Raw genomic sequence first — 26,573 nt, 5'->3', positions numbered from 1 at the left:
ATAGGCTAAAATGTCTGGCAGAGAGCATTGCTATCACTAAAATGGCCTGGCAGTCAAAGTGTTAATTCTGTTCTCTAGAAACATACAGTATAAAGACATTTAGACTAGAGTACTGTATTGTACTGTCTAGACAACTAGTTCGATCAATAAAAGACACTAACAGTTTACCATCAGAATTAAAAAGCTAGAATCTTTAATTAACTTCTTACCTCAATTTTAAAGAATATTGCTAGGAATATTTTTTTGAAAATAGCAAAAATTAAATCCTTATGCCCTTAAGTTTTATGATGAAAGTTAAACCATAAAGGGAAGATTTGGGAGTTGTGGATGGCAGCAGGCTTGCCCCTAATTCCAAATTTTTTGAATATTAAAAAAAATAGATTGTATTCTTTCAAACTCTCATGATGAAAGGCCATAAGGGGCAGCTTCAAGGGGTGTTAGAATAATATTACTGGCCATCTAGAAGTATAGTCATAAAATTTCATACCTCAGCCCCAACCACACAAGGTGGTCTGGACTCTGTATCTGTGCCCCCCCCCCACTATTCTGAAGAGTAGAATAATATTACTACAAGTACATGTCTCCCTCCAATTAGAGACCTCTTTCAGGAATGGGGTGTTCATGATAATAGCTTTGGTCTTTTTATTAAAAAAAAAAATATATGTATATATATATATATATAAATAAAGAAATGTTCTTTCGGGTTCACAGAGAAGTGCTCTTTAATTGGAGGTGGTCTTTACTTGGATCTTTAATTAGAGAGAGAGCTGTATTTCTTTATTATGTGTATTAAACTCTCCCATTGAGACCATGTCATAGAGTTCCACATGGGGTTAATTTATGTGACCACAGTTTGACCCCTGCATTGCTGATTCTTACTGCTACAGTACTTGTACTGTGTAGTTACAACAGCATCACTGCTGCTCGAGAGGTGTGTCTATATTACACATAAGAGGTTATCATCATCAACAGAGATGTTTGCATCCTCATAATAGAACCATTTCAGGCTGTCATAATTGAAAATAATTGCAGTACCTATACCTATATTATTATATAACTTGTAATAAAATATATTTTTGATAATTGTTAATTATTACAGTATACCAATATCATTCTTAATTAGTGTACATTTCATCATCATAATGTTTATAACCATTGTCTTCATCATCATTATTATCATCATTGTCTTCATTATATTTTATAATCATTTTCATAATTATTATCGTTAGCATCTTCTTCCTCATTCTACATCCTCTTTATTATCATCATTGTCATTATTGACATCATATTCGTTTTATAATTTTTCACTGTCACATTCATAATTTACAATTACATCATCATTGTCATTTTCTTTCCTTCTAATCTTCACCTTTATTGAATTTTTTTCCGTCTTAATTAGGCCATGTAAAATAAAATAATTGGTTAGCATCCCCTCCCTACCATCGAAAGGCCACCGACCCGATTTTTTATTTATTTATTTTTTTTAACAAAGCACTCACAAACTCCATTTAATATAGGTTAGTTTACCAACCGTCCTCATGCTAGCCAGACCACTTTTAGTTCTATGCTCTACTGCTACTGTATAGGCCTAGGCCTACTGTAGCCACATGGCATCCATGATGCCTGTTGTGTTGGAGTGAATTGTGCGTAATTATATAGAGATAATTACATTATGACACTGTTATTCATAGGTAAAGTTTCTGCTTGCTATAAATGAATTATATAATTTTTTGTATGTAATTATGGCCTCTGTTGATTTCTTCTTTTTTTTTTTTTGCTGTTTTTTCTTGCGACACTCTTTCATCATGTTCGACGCGAGAAAAAAAAACCTCCCTCCCTACCATGAAAATTGTTTTATTTTACATGGCCTTATCTAATTATTTTATTTGCTATTTTGTTTAGTAGAATAGAGTATTTTTAATCAATAATTAATGAACATTGCACCTTCTACTGAATTTAGACTTAAACTATCTTAAATTCCAACGTTGACTGAAGTTACTCGCATTGAAAGTGTAACCTTTGCATTTTATGAAATAACTTTTTAATGTAAATTTGAATTGCCTCTCAGATGCAAATGCTAGTGGTATCTAGAGAGCGAACTAAGTCATCATAGTAATAACGTACACCTCCGTAAATATAATATACCTGAATCATGAACCCAACAGCCATCAAAAATCCACTTGCATATTTCATCTTGTTGCAATCTATTTTTGATATGATATAAATATATCATGGATGATGAGGATAATTGTAATTGCCAGTGATAATATAGCAATCCTCTACGTTAGTAGAATCATAACGGGTGCTGTTTTTCACATACTGCGTTGGAGATCCTTGAGAAATCCTACGGTCGAAGGCATGTACGTCATTCCAGGGAGCATTTGACATCAACCAGACAAATAATAATCAACTACTAACGTCTACGTCTGTTAGGTATTCTATATTTATATTGTTAATAACATCTACACTCCAAAAAATATTTTTAACTGTTCTGTTCCGAATGAGATATCTTCGTATTGCAAATGTGATACACAAATATTTAAATGATGCCCCTCGGGTGAAACTGTTTCGTGTGCCACTATCTGATTCACATATTTTAAAGAGAGAGAGGGAAAAAAAGCATCTTACATTTATGTCCATGATGGGATAATAAGTGAAGTTTAAAGAGAAATTTGAGACATTTAAAAACTTTCTCTTACTGTTTTCAGGCCTTCTCAAATATTGATAGCTTTTTGAATGTTTATACTTCCCATTTTTTCTTTATAAAGCTGCCAGAAAATAATGTGATAAACTGTATCTTTAAGATACGTTTGGACGTTTTGTAAAATCCTTGAGGCAAAACGATAGCCAGATGAGCTCATTACTGTATTAATTAAAAGCTGCGTATTTTTTAGGATAGATCGAGATGTGTATAAGAGACAGATATTAATTAATTGTATTGAATTCCAATTATTTTCCATGTGGTAAGTGAATTCTTAATTTTTTTTTTATTTCACAAAAATATAACTCATTAGCTTCAAAATGATGTATCACACAAACACATTTGATGTATTTTAATTTTTTACCATTTGGTTTACTAATTTACGGAATTGCCCCTCTATGGTTTGTTTGAGCTGTGTTGTATCAGCAGTAAGAACTTTGATGCTCTATCCCCTCCCACCTTGGGACACTTTAAATTTATAAGACAGACATACTATATTGTATAATAGTAATTTAGTCTTTAAGAAAGAATTTACATGATAATATAGTGCAATAGAATTTTTTTAATGTATTATATTAGAATTCATGGTACAAAATCTACAATATGATATCTGTGATTATCATGAAACCTTCAACATTCATACAATCATTATACACAATAATTATAAGGCAAAAAAAAAAATTATTTTAATTTTACAACTCAAAACATTGAATTATATTGGCAAAAATTCTACCATTCTTGCAATGAAAGTGTATCCATTCTCTACCTAAGAAATAAACTTAGGACACGTTGAGATTCAATCAATCAACATTTATTGGAAGAGGAAAGGTACAGTAGTTTGATTCCCACTGTGGTAACTTGCTCTTCCACATTGTCTCACTCTTCCTAGTGTGTGGATGGTATAGTAGGCCTAAGTACAATATGTATGACTACCAGTGGCTAATTGCAGCTGTATCATTATTGAATTTTCTCTCAATTAGCTGAGCATGTGCTCTATATGCATGTCAATGACTGGGTAATGATATGTCTAGGGACCTTGCCAATATACGCCGTATAAGACTGACTTTATATATTAATATTATATTGTAAATTTTACCTTAAGCAAAGGTCAGCAACCAAACCTACATCCAAGTTCATATTGTTCATGTTAACTTTTGATTAATATTTTATATTATAACTTCCTCATTATATTTAATATTTTTTTTTGCAATTGAGTTGTTGCTGAATAGACTAGCAATCTAATGAGTGCAAGTGACATTTTATTTTGTTGTCTGCAGAACTGCAAGGTAGTGTTGTAGGGTAGAGAACTAGTGAGGCATCTCTAGAGATTATCACCACCATCATCATCATCATTATCAGTATCATCATTATTTATATCATCATTGTCTTTATCATCATCATTGTCGTCCTTATCATCATCGTCATCAGAGACATCATTATCATCATTAGACATTTTTCATCGTCATCATTATTATCATCATCATCATCATTATGACATTCATGCTGAGTAAAACTGTCTCAATTGATTATAATATCTAGTTTAAATTGTAACAAGTCATTGATTGTTTCTCTGCAATACAGTATTGCCTTACTTTAAAATGCAACAACCTTCTATTTTTCATCATGACATGATTAATGCCTCGCATGAATGTTACAACATGGATGTTACAATGAATGTTACTGCATAATTGAATTAATGCATAACTGTTAATCTTTTCATTTCCCTGAAATTCGTTGAAATCATATCAATCAGGTCAGGCAGGGACTGATACTACTAGCTGTAGGTCTCTTGTTTGCTTTTATTTTCATTGCCCTGGATGTTTCCCTAGCAACAGCTAATAATTGTTGTAAAGGATACCCCTGGTAAAGTAATTAGAAGATGTTGCTCATGTCCAAGGTCTGCACAATGTCATTATTATATGGAATCATAATTTTGATTAGCTAGTTCTTGCTTAAAATTGATTTTGATAATGATTCTTATGGAATAAAGTTTATTTTTTATTAACAATTTATAAAATATCACATTTAGTAAGCAATCTCATATCTTGTAATTTGTCTATTTTCTTTCAATAATGATGCAGATATTTTAATATTATTTCCAAATTTGTTTGCAAATTAATAAATATATAATATATTTACTTGTCTTATATATTGATTAAATTATTAATTCAGAAACATTATATCTGTTAAAAAACAAATGCTCGCCCTTTACCTAGGCCCATGATACTCATAGGATTATAAGAAACAACATGGATGAATACATTAAGGTCCTCATACTCCATAGCATACTCCATAGTGAGAGTAATTGTAATTAGGTCTGTCATAATTAGATCTAGCTCAATGAGATCCCAGTAACAAGGTCTGTCATAAAAGATCTATCATAATGGTATTCCTCATAAAATTATCTATCATGTTGAGATTCCTCACAATGAGATCTATCATAATGTGATTTATCATAATGAGATCCATCATATTGTGATCCCTCATATTGTGATCCCTCACATTGTGATCCCCATAATGAGAACCATCATAATCAGATCCTCATAATTAGACCCATAATAATCAGAGCCCCGTAATGTCATACCTCATAAAGAGATATTATAATGAGGTCGATCATAATGAAATCCACCATATTATGAGATCCCTCATACTGGCATCCCTCATGAGTCATAATGGGATCCCTCATAATTTGACTTATAGTTACATTGTTACTACTTAATTGTTACTTAGTTACATTGTTATGCATCATATATCATGAGTAATAATGGACATAATGTTGAATAAGAGTACATTGCTATGCATCATATATCATGAGTAATAATGAACATAATGTTGAATAAGAAAAAAACTTATTTGAACTACACCTTTCATTAACTAACATATTCATACATTATTAAGTATTCAAAATATATTTTAAAATGTTCAATAGATTATTGTATTAAGTATTATTTCCAATTCTTGCTATCAAAAGCTAGCAACATAGACTCCGTATTACTACTAAATCCAGACTAAGCTCTGTTCCATGTCTTGAAACATCCCGGGGACCCAAAAGCATTCCATTCATACTAAATCAAGCTTATTAATTGTAGCACCAATAAAATTGTGTTGCCTGTTGATGTACAGAAGAAGCAACCTCATTATCTATAATGTTTTCCTCATAAAGCGATTATTAATTACAAGTAGCCATGCTCAAGCATGAGTGCGGTTGGGTCTCTTGTCAGTTGTGTCCTACGTCATAGATAATCATTAGACGGTCCCACATTACTCGTCGTCTCAAACTTGGTAATACTAATACTATTATTTTATATAAAGTAAATATGAAAGTGCAATATTTTCATTTGCCAGGTCAGTCTGACAAGTCCCAATATGATATTCCACAGCGTTCTAAAGCTTAATTCTTAACACAGTATGTTGCAATATGACAATGCGATATACCTTACAGGGTTACAGCTATAGTGAACTTAGGGTGGGTGGTATACACTTTGAGGGTGTGTTGGTGATACTGTAACATTGTTAAACTCTAAATAATAAAAGCGGATTTTAAGGATTGGCAGGGAGGTTAATAAAGGTGGCTGGAGGGCCATGAAATTAGCTTTGGGTGGCAAACTTCAAGGCTGGGTGGCCGCGCCCACCTCGGCCCACCATTACCTGTGATGGAAATGGTCCTCCATGGTAGTGTATATATAATCCCATTCATAGTATGTGTTCTAATTTATTCTAATTGTCATTATAAGTCAGTTGTGACATCTATCCCCAATCAATCACTAATTTGATATAGTGCCTCTGATTTTCTTCATCCTCTATTTCCTATAGGGTCCTCAGATCTTGACTATAATTGCATATTATACCAGTTTTTGATTTTATTTGTTCTTTTTTGTATTTTCTAAAGAAATTATGTCAACCATATGGAACTTTGAAAGGACTGTTAGATATCGAAGATTCAGAAATGAGGGAGTTGCTAAAAAATCATGATTGTTCGGACAATGATATACAAAGATTAAGCTATGCCATGAAGAATCTCAAAGAGGCGTATAGAGGTAAGAAAATGCTAGGAGATATTGTTTTTGCATCTCATTCACTTTTAAAAATTAATTTTTTCATATAGTTTTTTATTCTATCGCGAGTATTCTTAAAACAAACTTTAGTCGAACTGCGAACTAGAACTTAAACTTAAATTTGTATTCATAAACAACATAGTAAAAGTTTTAACTACGACTAAAGCAAGTCATAGTTTTAGTTCAGCTGAAGACGACTGGGAAGCAACCACTATCAAACTAACCAATGAAAAGAGCTTATTTTAATAGCAGACGAAATTTTTGAGATCCGGTAACGCAGATGAATATTAAGCTTCCGCCTGCCATTCAAAAACATATTTCCTCATGAATAATTAATTTTCTATAATAATACTGTAATTATATTAGTCGTAATGTAACATATAACAAAAGAGAATTTGAACAGTCACTGGAAATTTGCTTTCTTGGGAGAAGTATTATAGTTGAACCGAGCGAGGGCAGTGCCATCTTGTTATGGTGAAGCTATGTGACCACAACGCGAGGGGATTTCGTGCAAATCAGGAACTACTGTACAGTATCGCATGTGGCTAGCAAAACATGTTAATTTCTCCTTTTGGAAGCTAAACTTGATGTCTCTTTTGTTTAACACACCGAAGATATATCAGACCTGTGTATACAATCTTTTTTATTCGTTTCACTTTATCGTGAGTTACAAAAAGCACCTTTTTAGTGGGGTAAATATTTCAAGTCGGCGATTTAGCCTGACCCTAGCTGATTAAAAAAATCGGCCTGCGGAGGTATAATTTTAGTCGAGTTTCTCATGATTTAGTCGTAGTGCTAGTCAAAGTTCATTTTAAGAATACAAAATGACATAATTTTGAAGTTTCAGCTCGGACTACGACTAAAGTTTGTTTTAAGAATACCGAGGTATGTGTCAATTATTATAAAAACTGTGCTTCATCTATTTTCTTTTTTTGATTGGTACTGTAGAAGTACAAGCAGTCAGTCATCAATCATCCACTGAACTTTGAACTGTTCAACTCATTCATTCTCTTACTTATTTACTTATTTACTTATTTATTATTTTATTTATTTGTTTATCCATTTTTGCTGTTTAATTCACACAGTCCTTTTTGTATTTGTTCGTTCATTTACTCATTCACTTACTTATTCATTCATTCACATACTCAATTAATTATACATGCATTTTTTTCAACTTTGAGATATATTGCTTTACTCATATATGCTTTCACTGATCAGTCATCTTTTTTTGCAGTTTTTTGTGTCTCTGTCTCATTAAGTTATGCGAAAAAGTATGTGATTTGCCTTTAGATACAGTGTATGGGGGATGATGTTATAGGTAAAATATATTTATAGGTATTTGTCCTGTGAAACATGATAGGATAGTGTGGACACAGATTTTAAAATATATAATGACCCTATTATTATTATTATTTATAATAATGACCCTATTATTATTATTATTATTATTATAATGGCCCTCCTATTATTATTATTATTGTTATAATAATAATAATGACCCTATTATTATTATTTACTGGATACTGCTTCTGTAGTAGTAGAAACTTTCTACAGCTGCAATCAGTGCTTCTTCATTTGAAGCCACTTTATCTTGTCACTTGCGAGCATCCTTACATCCCTTGTTTCTTGCCCGTTCTAAGAGTTCCCATCTGTGCCACCATGAGGTTTGCTTGCAACGTGCAGACTAAGTTTGTAAGGTGACGCCCTCTGCGAGCTTCGTACTTGTTGAATCCAACTACAGAGTATTCTAGAGTTCTTTGTGCAGGTGTGTTCTTTGGCATTCGTAGCATGGACCATCTCAGTTGGGCAACTTTGATAGAGGAGTAGCGTTGGACGTGTTGTAAAAAGCATCATTTGAGATAAGGCTGTGTGGCCATCGGTGACCTGAAATAGCACAAAGGTGTTTGCGATGTCAGGCATCAAGTTTATCCATGGCTGCCTTTGGAGCTGCCCAAATATCCTTTTAACGTTTAAAAAAAAAAAAAAATGGAAGTGATGCTTAAATTTATATTTAAACTGTTAATAATTATTCAAAAAAATGTTTTGTTTTCTCTTTAGCACATTTACAAGGTGGTGAAAATACAAAGAATCTTAAAATGACAAACCTGGACTCGGGAAGCCCTGCAGGTAGTGAAACGGAAATAAATGAAGACAAAAGTGAAAAACGCCCGTCTGTGTCATCGTCTAATTCTGATATAATCCAAGAAAATGTGCGTGTGCCTATTACACCACCTCCTATTGACTATCACCCAAAGTTGTTGGACTCTGTTGCCCCACCCCCTACGCCAACTTCTAAAAGGACAAAATCAAAAGGCACACCCCCACCAAGTAAAAAAGTTTTTAATGTGCATGGAGTTATCTTAGATGGATCTTCCAGTTTACCAAGGTAAGATACAGAAGTTATACTTTCTGGCATCACTTTATGTAAAAATATATTTTTGAGATTCTGTTTATGTTAGAAATTAGTGGAAATATAGTAGTAGTAATAATAATGAAAAAAGACTAAAGGGAGGAAATAGGATTACAATGCTATGCAATAATAATAAATACCATGTATTGTCAGTGGTAAATGTAGGATTTTTTTTTGCCAGATGGTGGGGATTGCAAATGACAGTCCATGACCTTTGGTCCAAGGAACTTTTGGTCAAGAAGAATTGATTGGGAGTATTAGCCGTATTAATATTTTATTTTATATGTGATTTTCCATGGACTTTTGTAAGAAATGTGTATGAGCTGTACTTAAAAGCCTGACTTACCATCATATAAAAAATGTTTACAAACAATTCTTGAGATTTTCAGTAGGTCAGGCATGGGCAAATATGTGGGCCTTTTTTAGGGAAGTTGAAAGTATAAATTCTAGCAGTTGGTTGATTTAGAGCTCAGGATGGTACAATTTTCATTAGATATGGACTCGTAGTTCTTTACAGCAAGACAGCATTCAGTTACTGTATATGAAGCTGCAAGGAAAATATAAACACTCCACTGCCTCGGTACTGACCTCCATTTTAATTATCAGGAAACATGAATATTTAATCAGGAAACATGAATATTTAATCAGGAAACATGAATATTTGATCAGGAAATATGAATACTTAATCAGGAAATATGGAAAAAAAATTTAACTTAAATTTTTTTTTTTCACTACTGTCTCTCCTTGCTTTTTTTTTAAACTTACACCTTGTCTTTGTATTCTTTGCATAAGCAATTCATTTTGCAAGAGAAATTGAAATACAGAGTTTAGAATTCCAATTAAGTGATGCGCATCCGGTGTGGTGCCCAAGATATGTTATCAGGTATCATCAACTTGAGAACAAGAATAGATCGTACATTGCAGAAAAATGGAACTTCGTCTGACAATACATTTGTGGATGTTTAAACTAATTGAAGACAAGAATTTCAAGTTTTTATAGCCAGCTGTAGAGCACCACTAAAGTACAGTAATTAATAAATCAGAGCCAATCTCTGCTGGTGGAAATTTATCATTGGTATAGCTTAACAGGTTTTAGTGGTCAGCGTCTTTCCTTGCCTCATGACTGCTAAGTTGAGAGGTGTGGGCTGTCTTTTCTTGCCTCATGACTGCACAGTTGAGGTGTTGGCTGGGTTGTATTATTATAGGTGGAGTTTGCATGTTGCAAGTTCCTTGAAACAGGGGTAGCTCTGACTGTATTGCGAATGCTGACATAATTTTTAAATAATTTTATGCAACTATTTTCTCATTGACCAAGATTAATTAGCATTTGATTGATGGATTGGGAATATCATCTCCTTCAGGTAATCAATAAAACTATTATGTAAACTATTATTATATAAAACATAAATATTTGATGTACAGCATTTTGGCGTCTGCATTGCTTCTCTCCACCCATGAGTGTAAGTGGGTAACTGGTAGTAGGGTTAAATGCCAAAATGAGCAGATCTACCTGCTGCTACCTTCCTCCAGGAAGCTGATTTTGTGTTCCTAAGCATTTAATCCAACGACCGGTGTAACAATAGTGTGAAGTGCATAGAGGGCTTATAATGCGCTATATAAATCTACCATTATTATTATTATTTTATTACTGTTATTATATTTTAATCAAATCTACTTAAATAAAATATTATTATACGTATTGCAATAAGGATTGCCTTGTGCAAGATGTAAAAAAAATCATAATGATATTGACAGTAAAATAGTTGATTCTCATTATGTAACATGTATTTCACAGTAGGACACAAAGGGTACGTTCGGAAATAGTTTCACCCGGAAGTAGTTGTGAAGCAATTGTTAGTAGACTGAAATCCGAGGACGAGTCGGATCCAGGGAGCGGACAGACGTCACCCAGAAAGAGTTCACCTGGCCGACAGTCAGATGCGAGTAAGTCTAGCAAGTCTTTACTATTTTAACGTGTGCTTTACTGAATTTAATTGCTCATATACGAGGCTTGACTATCCCAAAACTAGCATCAGTGAAAATTAACTTTTTAATATATTCATATTCTCCACATTATCAGCTTAAAATGATGGGTCATTTACTGTAATCGACTTAATATTGCCAAAGTTTTGAGTAAAAGTATTACTGCTTCTCTGTACTAAAGTACACAATACTGCCGCATTCTTATGCTAATTACTCAGTTTAAAAATTAGCGACAGTAATTTGAATGGCAAGCCTCATATTCATTTAGTGTTTATTGTAATTGTCTTATTTTTTATTGGTTAACTTTACTGCTAAATCTAGTACAGAGAGAGCATAGTATGCTTGCAAGATGGATGGATAATCTACAGCTTACTTAACCTGCTATAATTTTTATGAGCATGTCATGAATTTTATTTTCTTTACAGATTCTCTAACAGTCCCACGGAGGAACCGTATATGTAACATGACACATTCAATAAAGCATAGGTAAAATATACTTTGGTTTTAAATTTTTGTTTTAAATTTATTGATTTTCCAGTAAACGATTAAGTATTATAGTGACTTTACTGAAAATGAGTAAAAAGTTAATTTGATATTATGAAAGTATCTCTTCATATTCTAGGATATAGATTAGTATTATTGTAGTCAGTATTTTTACCTAATGATTGTATTTCTTCAAATCCTGTAAATTTAAGTACATACTCTGGACAAAGAACACTATCCAATTCACGCTTCAGAATTGACTTTGGGGGCGCTATTCCTTATCAACCTGTTGCTAAGCATGCTGGTTTATCAATGGCCTGACACTGCATCATGTCACAGATTGGAAAGTTTAGTGCATTACCTTTTTTTTAACACATCTAATTAAAAGTATTTAATAGTTATATGCTGGTAAGGATGATTAATCAATTATCAATTCATTCAAAAAAGTTATAAAGGAACACATACAGTATATAAACCTAGGATGATGTTTAATAAAACAATCAAACCAGGTAAGCAGAAAGAAAAACATGACAAACATTCTTAAAAAACTATAATATAATATTTACAATATATTTAAAAAGTGCATATAATATAATGAAATTATTATAATAACTTTTACATAATTTTGAGGGAAACTTTATAAAATTGGTTTAATTAAAAACACTTAACACAGCTTTTTAGCATGCTTCACTATTATTTATCTTTCTAACTTTTTTATGTTTAATTTTGTTTAGTTTGCTTCGCTTGTCTTCACAGTTTTTCCCTATTTTACTTTTTTTTTGTTTTCATTATGCATTGTGTTTAAAGTAGCAAGTTTCTTTCCACAGAAAATTTCACACTTTTCAGCCCTATACCTTAAGACGATCTCGGTGGTATACGATGAAAAAAAATGTGTTACCCACTAGGTGAGAAGATGCGTGTATCCTGTACCTAACCATATGTGTGCACTTCTGGGACCCTTACATTACCTACCTCTCTTCCATTCAGATATAAAGGAATAAATATTCTCGCATCACAGGCACTGCTTTCTTCATCCTTCATTAACATTTATTACGTAATTCCAAATGTGAAATCCAGAATTGATTGAAGTTAGTTTGTTAATTTCTAGAGTAGGATTATAAATCTAGGAAATGATGATAATCAATATAAACCTAATCATTGAGATTATTCTTATTCTTTATTGCCAATCAACACAGCTGGATGGAAAGGCCTGGTCTCTAAGTTAACTTAATTACTATAACATTATGCCCGAGAACCACTCCCATCCAGTGATTATAAACAAATATATTAATTTTTTTTTTAAACAGTATCTAAAATCTAATTGATTGGTAGAAACACTAATGATGAACTATTAATTGCTTAGATATAAATCGCCTTATGAATAGAGAGAAAAATAAGTGATATGAAAATATATTTTCAAAGGATTTATTTAATTTATCTGTGTTCTTATTATCATTAGCTTTTTAATTAATAAATAAATAATAAGTAAATAAATAATAAATTGTCTAGAAAATTCTGAACATGAAGACAGAAAAGTGATGCAAGGTCATAATATTATGTGGAGATTAGAAAAAGACACACTTAAACCTGATAAGATAATCCCCATCCTGTAGGATATGAAATTAAAGAAAGAGATAAATCCTAAGGATTAACTGATTTAAAATTTCTTCGAATGTTGTAATCCCATGTGATCACAACCATAACGTAGTCCAATGTGAAATACATGTTACTGATCAGTGAATGTATAATGTAAATGTGGGTATCCACCATACCAAAGCCAATCATATCGTTTAAAAGCTCAGGATGCTTCTGTTAATAGGAGTAGAAGGATGAATATATGCTCAACGAAATGATGATGTAAAGATATTGAAGCCGGCACTTTAATCCACTAATTAATATTAAAAGATCAGTAATTGTCGTTAGGTTTGTTTCATTTACTAATATGCTATGCTGTACTTGCTTTAATCACTAACATAATCCATTCATAAAGTATAACACATTCTGTACTACATCCTTGGATATTACCTCGAATTGTGTCACTGAAGTGTTGATTAATTAAAGGTAATATCAAAGCTAATTTTTATGTCATTAACATTTCAGTAATGTGCTAAATCAGATACTTGATCATTCTATGCTAATACTAATAATAGCACCAATTTTTCTATATAGGTTTTAAGAACGTTGAAGTTAACTTTGCATTTGTGTGGCACTTGCGTTTATGATGTATAATTCGACCTTCAGTTTGTACAAAGATCCTGTTTGGGTTTCTAGGGTAGGAGCAGGTATTGGAAGGTCACCATGGTGATACAGCTCTCTTGGGGGCAGTATTTATGTATAATTCCTTGAACTCCATGTTATCTGTTGTATACTAAAGGATACTGTAACAGGATACTGGAGGCTGCTACAACTTGAATTAATCACATCGTAATAGCAATTGAGACTAACTTAAGTCTCAACTTGTCTCAAGTCTTATTGTGCTAGTTCAAGATTTTGCCTCAAAATCTCATGCTAGGCTATGATATGGCATAAATATCTTTAAATTTTACTTAAAATCTCATGCTAAAATTCATTCTCATATAGTGTAAAGATCCCCTAAATAATATTATAAGACCATCAATCTTATGTTAATTCATTATAATGTAGTTTAATGTATTTGAAAAAGCAAGTCGCTATTCTTTCTCACAGGTGAACATTGCTGGGTCAATTGTAGGATAATGCTAGGTTTGACCCTTGACCCCTTCACATAGCCTGACACATTTACATGTCTACACATCAGTCAATCGTTCTCACAATATTGCTCCGTTGGCCCTCTAAAAAATGTTTGGCTGTCTCATCAATGATGATTGGTTAATATTTGGCCATTATAAAGGTTTGGGTGCATTTCCATTTAGAACTGAAAATGTTATGTCAATCATACCAGCCTGAAGCTGTCAATTATGTCTTTATCAGGCTTTTAGGACACTGTGTAGTAAACTGATGAGAGATATGGCAAACTGAAGATAAGGCTTTGCCAACAAGCCTGGCATTAGATGTAAGATTAGATTAAATTCTAGGTGTTGCCAATAGATACAAAGTAAAGATCAAAGCAGAGGCCAAGGTCATGTAAGCGTTGATGGTTACAGATTGACTGAATACCTGGATGATGATTATAGGAATGTATTATCGTGAACTATCTGCATTTCTTTTATATATTAAAAAAATTTTTCTTTTCCAAGCCAGTGATGTAGAAGTCCCTTTTCTTCTTCTAAACAAAGATGGCTACATATACATACACACACACACACACACACAATGAAATGCAGACTATGCCAGGTATGGATATCATCATGGATATCATCGGCAGTGCCAAACATTTCCTGATGAGTGGCCCAATTTCCCCCTGACTTGCAATCCACACTCACCTCTGCCTTAGGGTCAGGGCTGAGCATAACAAATTTTAGGAATACGCACCTAGATACCTAGAAACAACAAACTCAAAATAAAATTCTTTTTTAAAGTAGTGTTTTCTGACAAAATAAATGGCTGATGAGGTCCAGTGTTCTCTGACGAAGTTCTGTGCCTACACTAACCCCCAGGGCCCCATCCCCTCCTGCCGCTAATGTGTATGCATCACTTATGAAGTGTGATTGTGGGATTTTATACAGTGGTTAAAACAACCTGCACGTTTTGACTTTGATAATTACACTGCATGACCCTTATAATTGTATATTGACCCCATTAATCATAATAAATGACCAACTTTTGCAATGCAGGGTAATTTCTGTAACTTCTACTACTGTAGATGAAAAATATAATAACCTTTACAGAATTCCTTAGCACCCTGATACGATCCTGTTAAATTAGCCGAATGCTATCAAATAAACGCACACCATCCGTAGGGACAGCTAAAATATTTTTCTTCTCAAATGCCAACACAAATTTTTATAAAAAGTGTGATGAGAGCTTGCATAATTTATGAATTAAAGATGATAGATTTACTGGTCCCTGGATCAATGTATGCTAATCTTGTTCTCAGGTATAATCTCGTACCTGTATATTTAATGTGTATGTGTGTTATATTTATTGACAGAAGATGTGTGTTGATAAGTTCATTTCGTCATGTTGTATACCTAAGTGTACTCGTCTGTAACATCATCTACACCTTCATTTATGTTTATAATTATTTTAATAAAAATATTAATAATAATTAGTTAATAAAAGCTGATAAAAATAATAATATAATAAATGATATAACACATTCAAAAAGCAACAAGCAAGAAAGCATCATTATCATAATTCTAAACATCATAATCATTTTCTTATTTCTCATTGTAATCCTCATCACTATCAATCATTATTATTTTTATCATCATATTCATCACCACAATTGTCATAAACCCTATCATTGTCATCACAATCATTATCATCTTCTTTCTCATCATCTTCTTCCTTCTCATCATCATCATTTTTCAAAATCTTCATCAACATCATAATCCTTATCATCATTTTCATCATAATCCTATTTGTTATCAGTGTGATCACAATTAACATCATAGTCATCATATTTCTTATTATAGATCATGGTAATTCTCATTTGTATAATCACATCATAATCCTCATCAGTGTCACCATCTATCACAATGCTCATCATCATATTTCTCATTGATTTTCAAAATCCCCCTTATCCTCATGCACTTGATAAAGTCATGACCTGTTACATTTTTTTTATTGTTTTGAATAAAGAATGATTTGATGCAATGAATACAAATAAATGAAGTAATAAATGTAATTCATGATAATAAGTAATAGGAATGTCCTTGCTTCATATTCAAATTCAAAAGCATTCAAGGACTGCACTCGCCATTTCAACTTTTCAAGGAAACAATTAAACTTTGGTTAAGGCTAGGCTCGGTTAGGACTAATTCGCTTAAGGCTAATAGTACTTAATTTGAACATTCACTTTTATAACAATGCACTCAACAATTTTGACAGTATGGTCATGACTAGAAAATATGAAGGTACATGAAAACTTATATAATAAATATGATAGTAAAGTGGTAAGTCAAATATTACCAATTCACTTCTGTCTGTGTCTGTTTTACTTTTCAATATTCATCACACTTTTTAGCTCCGATGAGTAGTTCTAGGAATACCTAGCTGATTGATTGATTTTTTTTTTTTTTTTTTTTTGTATGTGCGGCCGTTAGGGACAATATACTCTACTGCTTCAATTATACCGCCCTCATCGGACTGAGCTTACGAGATTACAGGACCTTGTTTTTTTTGTAAGAACTAGTACAGTTTTGCCCAGGCTCAGTGTTCTTATTATTTTTCTGATTTCAGGCTCAAAATGTTCTTATTTTGTTGTATTTGACACACTATACTTTATTATTTTACAGCATTACTGTACTGCATTATTTAAAAAAACATAAAACCTCATTTTAAATTTTAGCTCAGCCTCAATTTGTAATTATTTTGTTCTTTTTTTTATGCAATTTCAGTCTTGGTATTCTTATAAAATCATATATCATTTATTTCACCAGTGAAAACAATAAAAAAACGTATGGCTGACTGGCCGGATGGCCCAAAAGCAACGCAAAGTCATGGGGGTCTTCTGGCAGCACATACAGTACAATAATACGTAAACATTCGAGTATTAAAATAGATAACTATATATAAAACCATCTCTTTTAAAAATTTCATTTTAAAATGTAAAAGTTAAATGGGTTATTATTAAAAAAAAGTGTATTACAAACCCATTCATTAATGCAAAGTGGTTGTACAAACAAAGTGTGACTATAATGCTCAACATTTTTCATTTCTATGAATCAATAAATTATATGGGACCGTAATTAATTAATATTCACTACAGTACATACCAAATGTACCCAAGATTTTAAGCAAGCAAATTAGAAAATTTCATTTTTGTGTACACATTCCCCCTCTTCATAGATACAGACCAGATGTGGTTGTGTATCTAGTCCTCTTGTAGGTTACGTACATACTACACACCCTTTCTTTTTCCATTAATTTACCGACTTAATTGTAATGTGGCGTCAAGATTCTGCGACTATGTGGCTTCAGTTGAGTCAGGCCTACCTTAACCATGTCTGTTGCCTTGAAGTGTACTTATTATCTTAGTACCTTTTCCATGACAGGAAGAACTAGGATTATGCATAAACAGTACTGTACCATATAAAAGAGCATGGCATTTCTATTAATATTGTCCTGATTTTATTTATAATACAGCATTTAATGGGTTTAAAAAAATGTTTAATTTAGTGTTGTTTGAATTTATTTTATTACTTTCTATGTTAATATTATTGCCTCTTTCTACTTGCAATTTGAAGTGTGCTACTGTAAAAAGAGATATTTTCACATGAATAAATACATACCTGTGTAAAATAGGACTTACAGATAAATTTATACATTCATTTGGAATGGTGCAAAACCAACTAGCTCATAATACCCAAATCTTTGTGAATGATTTGTGTTAAACTTGTACGCTGATTGTGCTGATGTCAATCGTACTTTAACTGAGTTACCCAAGACCTCGGCCAGTTCTCAACTCCCAAGGAGTTGGTCTTAAGCCAAGTACCTCCTTTTGTCTAGCACTGTTAGCCTTTCCAAGTGTTAATAGCCTACTCTAATACCTCCTTCTCTATAACCTTTTCTTAATCTTAACCTAGTATATTGTAGGCCTACTTACGAAAATAATGGGTAGGTATTTTGTAAGAATGAATGAAGAGAAAAGTATGAAGTGCTGGAAATTTTTCCAAGTTGTTTGAAATGTTGACCTCGGGAATAAATGACAGTTGAAGATTCAAGATTCTGTATTGCAAATTAAAATAAAAGTACTTCAAATTGATATTGACATGTCTGTTATTATCTCACATGGACAGTGATTTCCATGACTTTCTCATCATGAAATATTTTAAGAACAATGCTCAGATGATAATTAACTAACATTATCAGATGTACTGGATTTGTACAATAGAGGGCAGTATTTTAAAGTTTGGTTACTTGGTAATTTAAAAACATTTTCAATACATGTTTCTTTTAAGCAGTACCGTTAATTATATTTGCTGCATAGCCAAGGAATAGGCTAATGTTAAAACGATTTTAAGTTGTGAACTTTATTGGAAACACTTTTGTTTCAGTGGCTCACACCATCTAGTGAAAGTATACAAAAATTTAAAATGATTAAAAAGTTTATGAGTGCAACGGAAGGAGTATCCCATGAGCGAAAGATGGGCTGCCCAACTCGGCAAAGCGGTGCTTAGTCAAATAGTATTTAAACTACAGTATTTATGAGTTGGAATATTGCATTATGAAAACTAGTTTAGCATATCATGCTTTATGAAAATTCATTTGCTTGAATTAAAATACATTTGTCACACCAAAAAATGTTTTATTTTATATAATTTGACTTTCAGCTTTCATAAAAAATTAAACTATTATACATATAAAAATGCTACTCAATATACTCCAAAATTTTACCGTTAAGAATATGCTTAAAAGAAGTAATGATACAAAATTGTGTTACTGCTAATAGGATATTTCGATGTTTTATAGTAAATGTTTGACTTTTTTCTCTCAAAGGTTTGTTAAAAAGACAATGATAACAAAAACATGTGACTACTGCCATGAAAAAATTGTCATCTCTGGTGTTAAATGCAAAGACTGCAAGTAAGTTTGAATATTTATAATAATAAATATACAAATAATGAAAGTTTGTAAGTGCACTCAGAAGAATATACTGTATTCATTAGTTGAAAGATAGACTGTTCCATCCAACAAGATAGAGCTGAGTTGAATGGAACAGTTAGTCAGCCAACTGTACAAAAAATAGGCCTATCCTGAAAACTTTTGTACCATTACCTTAGCCGAGCCTAGCCTAGCTCAAGCCAAGGCTAAGCCCCGACTAGCCTGGCCAGACTTAGCCTTCCTATTTTTATAACTTGGTGCTAGGGATAAGGCTAGACTTTTTATACCTCATTTCGCAAACTTTTTTTTTTATAGATCTTTAGAAGATTTTGGGGAAAAAAGACAAAAATTTAATTTTGTTTTCTTATTTAGCAAATACTTTTACCAAAACCATCCAGACGGAGGAGAAAAATAAAAATTAAATTTCACCATTGAATGTAAACAATGTAGTAATGAGATGGTTAAAAATTCTTTAAAAATTTATATAATTAGGAAGAAATATACATCTTATTTTTGTCAATTCCATGGCAGCGGCAGGCGTAAAAATAATAGGCTTGCTAAACAAGGTATAAAAAGGTCACCTAATCTATAAAGATAGTTTTAGTCACAGACACAAAATACAGTTAACTTACAGTAACCCCTGACTTGACAGCCAACAACAACCTGAATTAATGCTTCCCGAAGAATATACAGTAATAACAATTTAACTACTGAGGCATTTTTTTTTATCCCAGATATACATGTCATTCAAGGTGTGAACCATCTGCTGAGCTTCTACCATCTTGCGGCTTGCCTAGGAAGTATGAAGAGATTTTTAAGGAATCTATAACACATCAAGGTATAATGTTAATCATTATTTATAATTTTTATATTCAGTAATTAAACAGCAGTGAATTATGTAACCTTGCATAATTTTTTCTCATACATTTTCATTAGAATCTTGAATTATCTAGCTAATGGTCAAGCTAATAGTCAAGATATGGCTATGCTAATGGTCAGGACATGGCTATGCTATTGGTCAATTTATGGTGGCTGATTTTGTTTGACATTGCTTCTTTAGATTAGATATGGGTTTAGATAATGAATTGTTAATGCATACTAATTATTTAAAACTTGCATTTTGGGCTGACACTTTTTTTTATCAACATCATTCATGAAGTTTAGCATTAATAATAATGTTTTTTATATAATGTTTAAAAAAAATCCCTACACACTACATTGTACAATGGTCGAACGACCGTCAACTTACGAATCCATATCTGCACTCACTTTGAACTCTGTCGACACAACGCCGTCTGCTAAATGTCAATGGTAGACTGAGCGAATTGTCATCAAGAATGATCAGTTGCGCGTGCATCTTTGCATTGCATCCTCTGTGGAATTGTGTAGGCCACCGACCGTTGGTACATTGGGTGCCTGGCTTATTATCACGTGTCATAGTAAACAGATTATCTGTCTGTTTATGTATGTACATGTCTATGTAGGTTTGTACCTACATTATGCCTACAGTATATCTCTTCATCCCTTAGTCTAGAGATCCTAGCTGACTAAGTATATGTGTTATGTAGAATTTTGTTGAGTTGGATCAGTTCCAATTTCAGCATAATACAAATTTAAACATAGCATAATAATCATAACACCTACTTAAAAAAGAAATACTTCTAAATGTTTTATATAGGCCTCTTTCTAATCAATTTCAAATTTGATCATTTAAGTGGTACAATTACCTGCAGTTTATCTCTGTCTGTATTTTTAACAATGAGTAAAAGACACCAATGAAGAATAATTCTGAGCTAAATGCAATTGTAATGTATTAAAACACAAACTAATAGTAATATTTCCAGCGTCTAAAGTTTAGGTCAGCATATTCATAACAATCATGACTTTTGCAGAGCTCAGGTTCATTTGCATTTACTGGTGAGGACATATGTTCTCCACCTAATATTCAATTAAAAGCCAATACCCAATTATACAAATTAAGTAATCAAATTATTGAATTTTTGTTTTCTAGGTTTTTTAACTCAACACATAAAATGTCTTTTACAGAGTAATACTCAACATAAGGAACCTTACCACTAGGCCCCACCCACCCCTTTGATTTTTTTGCGAAGACCAAACAAAATGAAGGTGTAAACTTATACAAACATGTCCGTGTGTGGGTATTCCTGACCCTATTCTAATTGGTCAGTTGCAATGATTGACACTTTGGAATGACCCAGTGTTGTTTATGAAAAAACAATAATTTATGTATAATTGACCAAATCAAAGTTCAAAAGTTCAAAGTTCAAAAAGTGTTACGGTTCTGTACTAAAGTATACAATACTACCACATTCTTATGCCAGTTTTACACTAAGCTAATTTATTAACGCGAATCGAAAGCGTCGGTTCATGAGCACTCACATTTCTATTGGAGTTTTTTACTTCAACGAAATCAGTTATTCAAACTATTTCTACTTTTCGCGAAGCGAAAGAATACACAACCAATCAGAGCTCAGGAAGCAAACCGATGCTTTTGATTTGCATGAATAAATTCGCCTAGCGTAAAACTCAGTTTAACATAGAGCGATAATACGCTGGTTTTGGAATGACAAGCCTTAAATATTTAATGCTTTTGGCAACTTTGCTTTGTCTCTTTTTTGGTTACATGTGAAGTTACAAGGTGCTTCTTTTTTTTCTGCATGTTTGATCTTTATGTTTTTATGTTTGTTTCTTCTTCCCTTCCTCTCATTTAATAGGATACGCATCACCGTCACCTATCTTTCACAGAAGACCAGGTACAGCGCTTCACATATTTCTATATATCACATACCACAGTGTCTTGTTTTTGTGTCTTATTTATTTGCTTAGATATTTCTTGTAGATACCATCTCTGTGAGTTTTTGCTTTCTATTGTAATTATATTCAAGTAGAGGGTACAGGATATTGATGTAGCTGCAATGTTAGTTGTAGATATGCAAATGTAATATTTAGTGCTAATAATTTTAGTAATTACTATTTTTTCATTACAATATTTAAAGCTCTATGCAGACTATCAAATTTTCTTTGACAAAAAACTGCTGTATGCCCATATATAGTCATGGTGTGCCTATATATGGTCATGATGTGATGTCATCATGACCATATTTAGGCATGTAACATGTTTTGTCAAACAAAATTTGATAGTCTAGACAAAGCTTTAGATGCATGGTTAAGCCAGACATACATTATTAGGTATTTGTAAACCTTTGCAGATATTGTTTGATAAGATTTAGTGGGATAGTTTCGAGTATACTTGGAAAATATGCTTGTTTGGTAGAAACTATTGGCAGACATGCCAGATGCACGGAGACAAGAACTGAAAAAAGCTACTGAGTCGTCTGAGGACGACTCAGTAGTATGCTTTTTTCAGACATTTGATTCAACAAATTATATATCATTCCATGTCTATCACCTACTTTCACAAAAGTGAGATCAAATTTTAGTTCAAAATCTGATATTGTATTCCTGGCTTTATCTATTATTAGTATTATTAGTAATAATAATTTAGTACTTATGTTTTATCATCATTAATTATTATTGTATATTGAATTTGATTTTGATATTTTTAATGACAAAAAATTGTTAATGAATACATAGTTCTAGTAGAGTCAGCCTATAATTATAATATAGTTGTTTTTATTTAAATAATTGTCATGTAGATATCACTGTAGTAAATTTCAAATAATAGTAATTATCTATATTTTTATTTTGTTGTAGCAATGCATGGTATGTGTTAATTTATTAAAATTAGGAAAATTATAGATTAAAACATGATTTTTTAAATTGTAATATATTTCAAATTAATTAAGTTTACTTAGTTAATTTTTATCCCCTTTTCTACCACAAATAATCATGTACATTTTGTGTTTATTTCCAGCACCGATTGAGCCTCCCCAACAAAGCCCAGAGAACCAAACCAGCTTACAAGCGTTTGCTCACGGTGAATCTAGCTCAAATCCATCATCAACAACCTCATCAACGCCGTCAAGTCCAGTACCATTATACCCATCATCGGCAAGTGCTACACCGCCAAGTGTACATTCACCTCATGTCCGAGAATTTGATTTCGGTAATGGCACTAACTTAACTCAGTGTCTCATTATGAGGGACTGAATATTTATGTATGAATTTTGATGCTGAATTTAGCCATTTCATATGTATGAACTGTCTCTTACACACATCTAGATGTGTAAAAGAGACAGGGCTTGCTCTCCCCCCCCCCTCCCCACTTAAAAATTGATATGCAAAACAATTATGGTGAAGTATTTAGAAATCGCCTATCATAAATGAATAAGAATGATTATGATATTAATAATAAGGATGAGGTTAAATACCTTCTTTATTTCTTTTTTCGTGCAGGTTTTGTGAATGACGTTACGTTAGAACCGGTTGACACGCGTAATGTGGAGACATCTCAATCAAGTGACCAAACAATAACCGTTGATTCTCAGGAGTCTCATGATTCACCAGACGTAAGTTCATATATTTCCCACAAATTTTCAACTGTTAATATCCATGACTAGTAGAAATTACTCTACTTGCAATAGTCAGTGGTTAGCAAAGTTAATCCTGTTGAATAATAATATAATATTTATTTGACATTACACTTTCACAACAGTGGCAGCACACAAGAAAGTAGCACAGTCAATCTTAAACTAATGAACGAAGAGGAAAACAACAACTTGAAGCTAAAGTAAATGAAAGAACTTAACTAAAGAAGATATAATTTTGAGTTTAAATAAGTCATAAAAATCCCTCGCCCTCCCCACACAAGTAATGTACATAATACACATTACGTGCATACAGTATACGTACACTCCCACACCCAAATATATATGTATATACAGAGGGTTATAAAAGTATATAAAAGAAATTCAATTTAAAACATAAACAAAATAAAAGAAATATATGTATTACTAAAGCAACAATGCATTTAACCTGTTTTTAAATCCAATCTTCTATCCCAAGCTTTTTTAGCAAATGTTTTAAAATATCTGTCAAATGCAGATTAAAAATCATCATTAAAAACATTATTTTCCTCCCAAGAACAAAATAAATTTTATCATCAACATTTGATTCGGAAAAATTATTCCAAGTTGCAGTCTCATTGCAAAGTTTGAGGTGTTGTTGAATATTATTGAACTAATTAACTATTGTTGAATTAATAAGCCAATTCATGGTTGCAGCTGCATATGCTCATATTCAAGGTCAATCGAGGTCAATCATCATAACCTATGGTGTTTATGTCGATTGACCTCGATATGATATGATATGTGGTTCTAGCTACGAATTGGCTTATTAACAATGATTAATATAAAAAAGTATTGAAGCAAAAGTTGATTCGTCTAAACTAATATAATTTCAAGTGTTTTAAAATTGTTTTTCTTGACTACCACTAGTATGACATCATGTGATTTTAATAATATATTTAATAAAATTATTATTAATATTGTTGTTATTAATGTCACAACTTATTTAATACACTATCACGAATGGTCATACCATCATATTTATTTGCAAGACATGTTTCATAAAGAAACTGTAGAGCATCGAAATTCCATCTTATAAATTGCGTATGTACTTGGCAGTTCGATGAAGAATTAAGAAAATGAAAATTTACACCCAAGATTGATACTTCAACCTCTCAATTCACCCCTGAGCTCTCTTCTCACGCTAACATGTGACTGTCACGTTTTAAAGTTGCAAGCGTTCACGACTCGTGAGAATCATGACATTATCGCAGCATTTGATAAACATTGGCTTGGGACACAGAGACACTAAACAGGTCCTGATATGTAACAGTGATTCATGATACATCTGCATGAACTTTCAGTTCAGTTCTATAAATAGCCTCAAATCCATCATCAGTTAAACAACTGTTGGAACCATTCACAGCATATTCTTTGTTGTATGTGACTTATGATATTCACTGAAAGAGAATTTATATTCTAAGATTTAATATGATATGGACTCGGGATGAAGTCCTTTGACATTGGAATTCTAATAATGCTTGGAACATGACTAAGCCTGTAGAAAAAAAATGGTTTTGCTGCTTATGATACTAACTTATTCATTGTATTGTTATTATTGTTACCACTATAATATTAATAGCCAATTTTACTGTAATTGATTGTTACAGTAATTATTATTATATTATTGTGTTATTGTTATTAATTAATTTTATTATTGTAGTTATCAGTACAATGCATCAGCACCAAATGTTACCTATACACCATATAGCCCAATAGTGGGTGTCTGGAAAAATACAAGTGTTGTTTATTAAAAAAATATTATTGTTAATATTTTCAATGTTGACACAGCTGATTTACTATTTATTAATAATGTGTATGTCGTGTTTTATTACCATACTTTATGAAAAAGTCTTGTAATATTTCCCTACTTTGGACAAATTTATGTGAAATTTGAAATCTGATATTGTTGTTCTTCTAATTACTAAATTATAAATTGTTAATTCTATAATAGTTACCAATGTTGCTGTGATTACTGCCATTCTTATTGTTGATGTTTATTTTATATAAAATAATTATAAAATAGAATAAATACAAAATATTTATAGTTATAAGATATAAATTAATTATTGTATGGAGGACTTATATCTTATAATTATTTATATTTATTTTGTTATTACCTTATGCTGTTTATCATCACACTTGCAAACTGACTTGAGTGTTCTAATTTCACTGTTTCTTGTTTTTGGTATGTGTCACCCTTCTGTACAATGTATATTTCATGTTTGTAGACTAATACAGACTCAGAAAAAACATTGCCTGGAAAGTGGGGCTCGATAGACAGCAATGTGTCTGACTCAGAGCTTAACGAGGTGTCTCATCGCAAGGGTAGTGTGAGTAGAGTATGTGGATGTCGTATTGTTATTTTATGTACATTAGTAGCTCTCCTATCCAAGATTCCTTTTTTTAAATGTTTCTACTGATGTTTCTATTGGTGTGAAGTGTAAATGGGCCACCATGGTATCATGACCTAATGTAGAGTAATATACAGGTGTCCATGTACAATTTCACACAGACAGTAAGTGGCATATCTAGAGGAAGTGGGAGGCCCCAAAAAAATACTTGCCACTCCCCTCAGTCCTTTTTAAAAAAAACACAATCAATTTGTTGAAAATCACCTCAAATCACCTTTTGCAATCTAGAGCCCCCTTACCTAATCATCAATTCCTCACCTTATAATCGTTCCCCCATTTTGTCCTTGCACTCCC

The 26,573-nt window shown here is 32.2% G+C and overlaps 1 protein-coding gene across 8 annotated transcripts in view; it reads left to right on the top strand.

Annotated features, from left to right (window-relative positions):
* Positions 1 to 26,573, top strand: part of LOC117118761 (kinase suppressor of Ras 1-like) — a 60,092-nt gene that overhangs the window by 23,937 nt on the left and 9,582 nt on the right. For 2 of the 8 annotated variants that reach the window (XM_033263457.1, XM_033263454.1), the window contains exons 3-13: positions 6,591 to 6,738; positions 8,815 to 9,142; positions 10,962 to 11,110; positions 11,575 to 11,635; positions 12,460 to 12,537; positions 19,214 to 19,300; positions 20,053 to 20,156; positions 22,054 to 22,092; positions 23,214 to 23,405; positions 23,696 to 23,808; positions 26,097 to 26,198. In XM_033263457.1, the coding sequence (XP_033119348.1) occupies positions 6,591 to 6,738; positions 8,815 to 9,142; positions 10,962 to 11,110; positions 11,575 to 11,635; positions 12,460 to 12,537; positions 19,214 to 19,300; positions 20,053 to 20,156; positions 22,054 to 22,092; positions 23,214 to 23,405; positions 23,696 to 23,808; positions 26,097 to 26,198 (1,401 nt within the window). Of the gene's footprint in view, positions 1 to 6,590; positions 6,739 to 8,814; positions 9,143 to 10,961; positions 11,111 to 11,574; positions 11,636 to 12,459; positions 12,538 to 19,213; positions 19,301 to 20,052; positions 20,157 to 22,053; positions 22,093 to 23,213; positions 23,406 to 23,695; positions 23,809 to 26,096; positions 26,208 to 26,573 lie in introns of all 8 variants that reach the window. The other 6 variants (XM_033263455.1, XM_033263452.1, XM_033263453.1 and 3 more) reach the window with 5 other exon arrangements.

This window comes from Anneissia japonica, unplaced genomic scaffold (genome assembly GCF_011630105.1).
Source record: "Anneissia japonica isolate Jap-2015-1 unplaced genomic scaffold, ASM1163010v1 scaffold2069_len581484_cov189, whole genome shotgun sequence".
Lineage (NCBI taxonomy): Eukaryota > Metazoa > Echinodermata > Crinoidea > Comatulida > Comatulidae > Anneissia > Anneissia japonica.
Note: the sequence above shows the minus strand (reverse complement) of the source record. Positions and strands in the feature narration are given on the sequence as shown.